Source organism: Apostichopus japonicus, chromosome 21 (assembly GCF_037975245.1).
Source record: "Apostichopus japonicus isolate 1M-3 chromosome 21, ASM3797524v1, whole genome shotgun sequence".
Taxonomy (NCBI): Eukaryota; Metazoa; Echinodermata; class Holothuroidea; order Aspidochirotida; family Stichopodidae; genus Apostichopus; species Apostichopus japonicus.
In genome coordinates, this window is record NC_092581.1 from 4,070,001 (window position 1) to 4,078,820 (window position 8,820).

Here is an 8,820-nt window from a genome sequence, read left to right on the forward strand (position 1 = left end):
TTGAGTATTTCGAATTCATCTTGTAATTGTCTAGTAATTGTTGCGATAACGTTGTCCGTTACTTGACTCGGTAAGTTCATCGTGACTTTGTGATGACTAGTGGCAAACGCAATAAATTGACATCTGTTTTATGCCTCACAATAAAGAATCAGACAATAACAGTTGAACATACAGATGAGAATATTGCGTAGTGTAATTGTTTATTTACGTTTATTAACATATTACCAATGATGAACATCTTCATATCATATCAATAATAATAATTACATAGGATCAGATAACAAAGTCTGACCAACATATATATATATTTCTATAACCATAAATAAAAAAAAGGTTGTATTCAAATGGATAGTCATGCAAATGTGCAAACACTTTCGAATGTTTCACATTAATTTGCGATACTTTAGACAACAACAGCAAAGCGTTTGGTGTAATGAATTCTTGCTGAATTAATGAAAATTGGTAATTCACTAAAATGAGCTTTTCTGAAAATAGAAAGAAAAAAGACAAGAAGTGTAAATGAAGTAATAAGGTATGTGTACGATGCCCTCACTGCACAGAAACATCAAAATATACTCTTCACGTCTGTAGGCACTGGTACCAGACAGTTAATACTGCCAGGGCATGCCCCTGGGACATTTATGTCACTGCCCTCCCCCTCCCCCCCTTCCCCCCCATGATTGAAGTTTTCATAAATTCATGGACACTTAAGAATACATTAATTTTTAACCCATATTTTCCATGGTACTATAACTGACCATTGGGCACATTGCTGTAGCCTCACCATGCCCCCCATCCCCCCCCCCCCCCAAATTTCAAAACTGATGAATTTATTACAAATGCAGGAGATTAAGCACTGGTTACCATTAATATGTCATGTAATGCCAAAAGTTTGGACCAGACTATGTCCATAAGTTGAAAGTGTAGAAATTGGAGCAAAACCTAATGCATTCCAACCAAAATATGGTTAACTTCTGAAGCGACGGAGAAATGTCATGTAAATCATTTACAAAGTTTCATAATACATTGTTTGATTTTTGTTTTGTCTTTGGTTATAAGACAACTGATCTATAGTTAGTATTTTATGTACAATAGGATAGAATAAGAGCTCAAATAACTTGTGTTTTCATTCTGTTATTGTAAATGTATTTATGAAATAACAAGAAACTCATCAGAGTTAATACAAAATCAGGGAAATGTCTGCTGTCTTTGGACTTACCAAAAGCAATGCAGTCCTTCAACCATATTGAACTTAATATATGTCTAACCCTGCAATAACTCTTTGAGGCAAATGGAGCACAGACACCACACCCCCACCCCCTCGACACTGTACCTTCCACCCCTAACCCCCAACTTGCTGTGATCTTTGATCAAACCTATAGTTTCAAAATTGTTCAGAAATGTTTTATATCCACTGCTTGGAGCTATATAAAAGTAACCGGGATTTGTGGATTGGTATTTTCTTATCTTGAATTCATCCTGAGAACTAGCATACTTTTATGCTAATGATAAAAATATGAAATGATTTTCTTGAATGACCCATATATAAATAATCTGGCTTCATTCATACGATACATTGCACAGATATGGTATCCGCTGTCAAGCCCGCCCCGCATACATCGTGTCGTATTTTCCTTGGTGAGCACTAGGAGCTCTCTGAGTGACTGGCATGACCTCACCAACCGCTTTCCAACATTTGGAACACAGGTTTTTCTTTGCTGGATCTCCAAACATGCCATCTGGACAACCTGTGGACATGATAAAAGAATTGAATGCTTATTAAAGGTGCTGGTTATGGTTGCACACTAAACGACCTCCCTGCTGCAATAAATTTACCCTCCCCCCCCCCCCAACAACCCCTTAGCTCCTTTCTTCTGCACTTATCTGGTGAAGATTTAGGATTATATGTTTGGAGGAGAAAAGGAGTGATGGGAGAAATAGAAATATGAGGGGGGATGTGAATGTGGGAAAGAAAAGTAAACAAGGGTGAGGGTGTGAATATTGGGGAGAAATTAGACTATGGGGGGAGATTTATGAATATGTGGGAAATGTGAATATGGGGGTGAACTGTGAATACTGTAAACAAAGCTGAGCTGCCATGTCCATATTTTTCTTACCCCCTGGTCTTTGGCATTTGCTTCTTTTGACCTTCAGAGGGGGGAATTCTTCCTGTGGTATTTGGTATGTGGGGCTCGAGTCTGACTTGTCTGGTCCAACATACAAACCTAAACGTGAACAAAAGATAACCTGTTTAGTCAATCATAACAATAACACTTTACAAAGTTCAAAGCTACGACAGATGGAAAAAATATCTTACTTCTCTCTTATGTATTGACTCTGGGAGTGAGAAAGGAATTATTGCTCTTTAATAGTAAATTATTGGGTGTTAGAAACCCCTAATAACTTTTTCGAGCAAAAGGGTCTAACCTTTTTGCATTTTCCTTGTTTCAAGATAAAATGTTAACATAATTTTTGACACTAAAACCAATGCCATCATAAAAGTAATACAAGTATCTAGATTCAATAAGTTAGATTCAGCATAAAAAATACATTAAATAAAAAAGTGGCACAATACTGTCATATTTAAACTTAATCAAGTCTTCAGCCTTGTGTGTGAAACATTCAACTTGGACATTAAACCTACTCTTATATCTTCCAAATGGAGACAGTTATCTCTATCACATAGATTCAATGAGGATGGTTGGGTTGTTTGCCTATTGTGGCTGAGGAGGGTGGGGTCTGGATGGAGGGGGTGTAGGGTGAGTTCTTCATGGCAGTTATCTCTGTAAACTGTTGATACTGCTGGGAGATTTCCCCATATCCGGACCCTCCCTGGTACTTGGGAGTGCTCCTGCCGAAGTATTCCTCTTGATACAATATCGGCTCTGGTGCAATTTCCCTCCCTTCAAACTCTGTGGCAGATCCTAGATTATATTCACCCTCGTTATAGATTCTAAGGTTTGTCTCCGCCAAATCAAAGTAGGGCACCCAAACGCTGTAGTTCCTGCCCATGTTCGCACAACTGAGTTTGGCACCGTTCAGGCCGAAGGCGATTTCACTGTTCTTGGGACAGTGGATGAAGTTATCCACATGTAGATACTCTGTGATTAGTGTGAATGGGTCTTCTCCGGGCAAAGTGAAATGGACCTTCGCAAGTTCATTGTGAATGATCAGCGGTACCATCAAGTCGACTTCATCCTTCTCGTCTTCTGGCGCGGTGTGGACCAGGGGGAAGAAGTGAGAGTGAAAAAACCCGAGCACGATGGGAAACTTGCAACAGAGCGAGGGATCCCAGTCTAACGGTAAGTACAGCCCTGAGACCGATTGCGGCTGAAGTGAGGCACCCTCCGGGTTTCGGATCTTATCGTTAGAGATGATCATGATTGGACGCCGCAGCATGTTGGCGAGCGCATAGATGTGGAACTCTTCCAAAGACTTATATGGAAGATCGTATCCACTATCATCGACGATAGGGGCGGCCATGGTCTTGAGCATGTCATATTCCTCATTCCATTCCTGTGAGCCAAAAAAAATATTTAAAAAAAATATGAAACTCTAGATAAAAACAAACTCTGGGGTAGTAGTAGTCCTATTGAGATACAGTACTTAGTTCTAACATATGCACACCAAAAAAGTGCAATATTATCAAAAATGTCTTTAAATATCTCCACCATCTAGAATGAAGAACCCAGTAGGAGTCGGGTTGATAGAAAATGTGACACAAAATGGAAATGAAACGTGGCTTCAGAATGGTAGATGTGTTAGAAAGTGAAAGTGAAGTATGCAGTTAGACTACTTATCTAAACAATTCGGTCATTTAGAGGCAGTTTTAAACTTTTACTATGGGTATGTACAGTAACGATCGGGGGAGCGCACATATCAGTGTAGTTTAACTATCTACGACGTATCATATTTGATCTTGTGCGGAAAGACTTCACTTTCAGGGAAATGTGAATTGCACACTGACTGGCAAGATCAAGCAAGCTTGGTATCGGTGTTGTTTCCTTACAGCAATATGACGGTTTCTTTGAAAACTTTCATTAGATTCGTGGGTGCGTTTTTGTATTCATCGAACCAACCACCAAAGGCAGGTTCTGTTTTGGAAACCACTGACAGCTCTAGAAATGACATTGTAAAAGGCAACAACAGATCTGCTTGCAATTGTGCCTGACGGAAAGTGAAAACACCGATGAAATTTGAGCGGTCGTACGACGATGACGCACGTATCAAAAATTGAATGACGATTTGTTCCTACTTGAAAGCAGCAGGGATCATTCAGTATTTGCATATATGTAAATTGATAAGCCAATAGAATTGGTGGCTGCCAACTAACATCAGGGTTCATCAGGCTTCACAGGTCTGGAACTTAAACCCTATACGTTTGTGTTGCATCTTACCTTTGTGTTATATCTGAATTCAAAGCTCATGGCAGCCTGGTCGGCAGAGCTTCGTTCTGCCTGCCATCTGGCCATGTTGTTATCAGAAAAGGAACCGTTGATCATGCTTTCCCACAAACTTGTCCTGAGAACTAGTTCGGAGTCTTCGATCCCCCACATGTAGAGCGCCGCCGCATGGAGAAGACAGTTCCCATCACCTACAGAAGAATAATTGACAATTCTGTAAGGTATAGTTCTGTACCTAGAATCAGATTTAATACATATATACTTTATAACATAGCTGAGTACATTGATATGTTTAGCTTAAAACTTAAAACTAGACGGATTTGGTATGTTATGTGTGTAGGACGTTAAGACTTCAATGTACAGGTACGTTGACAACCTTCTAGCTTACCTGTGGTAACCAGAGGATGTAAAGATGGAAGGCTTATCGACCAGTTTATGAGTCCTTCCTTTTCAAAGTGCCTCTTAATGGCCGGTTCTGTTATTTCTCGCTGGAGGAATCTGGTCATGTCTTCTGGATACAGTACCCAGTGGTACGGTAAAGCAGCAGTGTACGTCGGAAGTTGTTGGAAATAGGTCGCTCCCGAACGGTCGCTCAGCCTCTTGTATGCCTTCAGTGCCTTAAACAAATCTTTGTACACCACAGCAGGTAGAGAAAGTTGGTAGGGAAGGGCATACCCAGGGGAGATCTGGAATTAGGTCTCGCCTGAGCCATGTTTTATTTTTTGATGTATAGAAACTGATTTCTAGAAAAGAACTCTATCGGGAGAAAAATGTACAAGAAATAAGAAAAGTGAAACTGTTGAAGAAAATTTGGTTTGAAAGATTTTGCCAGTATTTAATGAAATAATATCTGGAATATTTAGTATGTAAGGTTATCGGTTGCAGCGCAGCATATACTACAATGGTCATCATACGGTATGTATAAATGTTGAATGATTTAGTCATGGCATTTCACTCCTTCATGGCTAAAGGACAGCTCTATTGAGGCTGTGGTTGAATGTAAGCAGGGAAGATTTGAGTGTTACAGTTAAAATGTGGCTGGTGAGACCTGTTCCCTTGTCTCATACTGTTCATATTTCTTATTGTTTGGAAGAATGAGTGGACAGGAAGGTTAGCCACAAGGCTGATAGATACAGTGCGACCAATAAACAAAGAAATCTTCACCCCAATCCACACCACCAGCACCCCCTGTCCACCCCCCTAACAAATACAACATCCCCACCCCTTCCTGCCTGATTCTCTTCATTCCAGATTTCAAAGCACAAATATTGTACATTCAAGATTTGGTACCACACATTAATTTATGGTTCAAATAACATAAATCAGGGACATATCTATAACATTAGACCGATTGTCAGTCCAAGACGTCCAAATTTTTGCTCAGACATACAAAATCAGATCTGGATGTGATCCATCAGATAACTGGTTACTTACATCAAGTTCATATTGTCGTAACCCGAAAGAAATCACTGGACAGGTCAGTCTCATGTTCCAGACTAATTTATTCAATACACAACCAATCACAGACACCATGACAAGGTGGTATGCAACAACTATATGCCTTAGCAACATACACTACATTCCGCCCCTACTAGCTTGAAAATTCCTGCTGACTTTGTTTTAAAACCTTTTAACTTACAAGAATACAATTCTCTTAAGAGAGAATATACCTCGTCATCAGATCACAAATCTAACCTAACTCCGGGGCTCTTCTCTGTTGTTTGGGTACCTAGACTGGCTAGGTTCTGCCCTGACAGAGGGTGTTCCTTCGGATTCTGATTTTTTGGAGGAAGTTGGCCCTATGTCATGTGCAGCTGATGATGTTTCGGGAGCTGGGCTACTAGTACTAACTGGGTGTGGGTCCCCATGAGAATACTCAGCCCCACGACTAACCAAGGGAGGAGCATCATGACTTTTGTTGGACCCAGGTGATGCCCCTAGCAAATGATCCACATGAATGTATCACATGGTGTGACCAACTTTCACCAAGTATGACAATGGCCCTAATCTCCTTATCACCACTCCAAAAACCCACATTTCTACTCCCTTCCTGTGATTCCTTACTCTGACAAAGCCACCCATCTGAAACTCACTGGCTTTAGACGGGGTATGATCCCGGTCATGAGTTACTCTTGTTTTGTTAACCTTTTCTCTACCTTTGCAGCAAGGTTCCGTTTCAACATAGACAATCTATTTCGAACTCGGTTTTCATTTCAAGAAAAAATCTACTGGGGTCTTATTATTTACAGAATGGGGTGTGTTCCTATATATGCAAACAAAAAATTTGCTAGACGGTGGTTTATGGATTGATAAGTTTTGCCATCCTGCTCTTGTTTCTCTAAAGCTCTTTTCAAGATTTGTACAGACCGTTCGGCTGCCCCATTAGAGGCTGGATTGCAACAGAGAATCTTCAAACTCAACTGACACCAATTGGAGCCCGTTATCTGAGACAATTTGGTCCGGTAACCTGTAAGAAGCAAATAATCCCCTTAATACTTCAATAGTTTTGACAGAAGTAGTGGATGTCATATGAACAACCTCCAGCCATTTGGAATAGAGCTCTATTAGTACCAGATACTTCTGACCAGATTTTCTACAAAATCTATGTGCAACCTCTGCCAAACCAATGTTGGCCAAGGTCAACTGTGCAGGGGTGCTGTAAGTGGCAAGTTTTGTGTTGCCTGACACTGCCTACAACCTTTGACCTTATTTACAATCTCTGCATCGAGAATGGGCGACCAAACTATGCTTGGAGCAGGGTTTCCCTAACTTTTTCCCCCACGAACATAGGCGTAGGAGCCGGGGGCTGCAGGCCCCCCCCCCCCCCAACCAAAATTTTTGGTGAAAATTCGGGCAATATGCTGAGAATTATTCGGGCACCAACTGAAAGAATCATAATTTGCAGCGTGTTCTTCAAATTTTTGGTGAAAATTCAGGCAATATGCTGAGAATTTTTCGTGCACCTACTGAAAGAATAATAATTTGCAGCGTGTTTTTCAAATATTTGGTGAAAATTCGGGCAATATGCTGTGAATTGTTCGGGCACCTACTGAAGAAAAATAATTTGCAATGTGTTTTTGAATTATTTTGGTGAAAATTCGGGCAATATGCTGTGAATTGTTCGGGCACCTACTGAAAGAATAATTATTTGCAATGTGTTTTTCAATGGTTAAACTTATATAATTATTATCGTTATTGTTGTAACGACTTCCCTAATAATTATAACCAATAGGAAATGGTAATAACACAGAAAATGATTGTATGTTATTGGCATGTGATGTAATAACCGATGAACGCCTATATGATATGCACATTAAAAATTTGGGTTGTATTATTCGGGCAAGTCGTTACAGCCCCCCCCCCCCCCAATCAATCCTATGCCTATGCCCACGAACCCCTGTGGATGTCAGAGTTGTCCACGAACCCCCAATTTTTCGAGACACGATCTGCGTCATTATTATTACTAAAATACGCATAAACAGTGCTTTGTAAAAGATCAAGTTCATACTAGCGTAATATTGAACTACTGTAGTATATCATGTTAAAACAGGTTAGTGACTGCATATTGTCACTCAACAACAATTTTCAAGCATGAATTTATGCCAACTTTGCATTATCGGGCAAAATGGAGGTCATCTGGAATTTCCAAAATAATAATAATTACTTTGGCCAACCTTTCAGTTACTCTCTCAGCTCTTTATCTTCACGACGTACTGTCATGCATACACTAACTTCACCAAAGTCATGTGGCCTGTGTCTGTTTCATAATTCAGTTATTTATCACATGCACGGTACGGTACTACTATGGCAACATATGCTTATGGAACGTGAAAAGAGTTTGTCGATAGGTACGACTTTTGTACATTACTAAATTATATGAATATATATATATCAGATTTTAGTTGAACAAAAAGTACTCTAGTTTTGACTTTCAGAAACGTCTCACGTCTCCGTGGGATGGACTCACGCACCCCCTGGGGCTTCATGCACCCCAGTTAGGGAACCCCTGGCTTAGAGGATAGAGCTTATGCCTTCATTCGGTTTACCCTAGGTGTTCGTCATGTAATTCAGACGAAATCTGTTTCCTAAACTTTGGTGGGATTATTACCCTCATTCCTTACAGGATACTGGGTACATCTTTCTACTGCATTTTCCATGACATGAGAAATTATGGCTCCTACGTCATATGGCGGGGCATCACATGCCAAGCGTAAGTGCTTTGTAGTCATGTAGTGCACTATAAAAGTGTTAGCTGTTAATCTCCGTTTGCAATTGTTGAATGCATCCCTACAACTATACGCCTTAGTAATATACACTACACATAAATAGGAAAAATAGCAAAGGTGGTATCGCTCATCATCACTTTGGGGAGTCTGGGGACACTTACTATAAAATATAAAATAAACTTTTAGTTATA

General features: G+C 40.1%; 1 protein-coding gene across 1 annotated transcript; it reads right to left on the reverse strand.

Moving 5' to 3' along the window:
* Nucleotides 1-808: 808 nt before the first annotated feature.
* Nucleotides 809-5,069, reverse strand: LOC139962453 (tumor necrosis factor alpha-induced protein 3-like). The gene is made up of 5 exons (XM_071962417.1): nucleotides 4,792-5,069; nucleotides 4,398-4,594; nucleotides 2,940-3,516; nucleotides 2,118-2,225; nucleotides 809-1,748 (listed from the first exon to the last, which is right to left on the reverse strand). Exons 1-5 carry the CDS (start codon nucleotides 4,907-4,909, stop codon nucleotides 1,600-1,602), a joined length of 1,149 nt encoding a protein of 382 aa, XP_071818518.1. The 5' UTR covers nucleotides 4,910-5,069; the 3' UTR covers nucleotides 809-1,599.
* Between the last annotated feature and the right edge of the window lie 3,751 nt (nucleotides 5,070-8,820).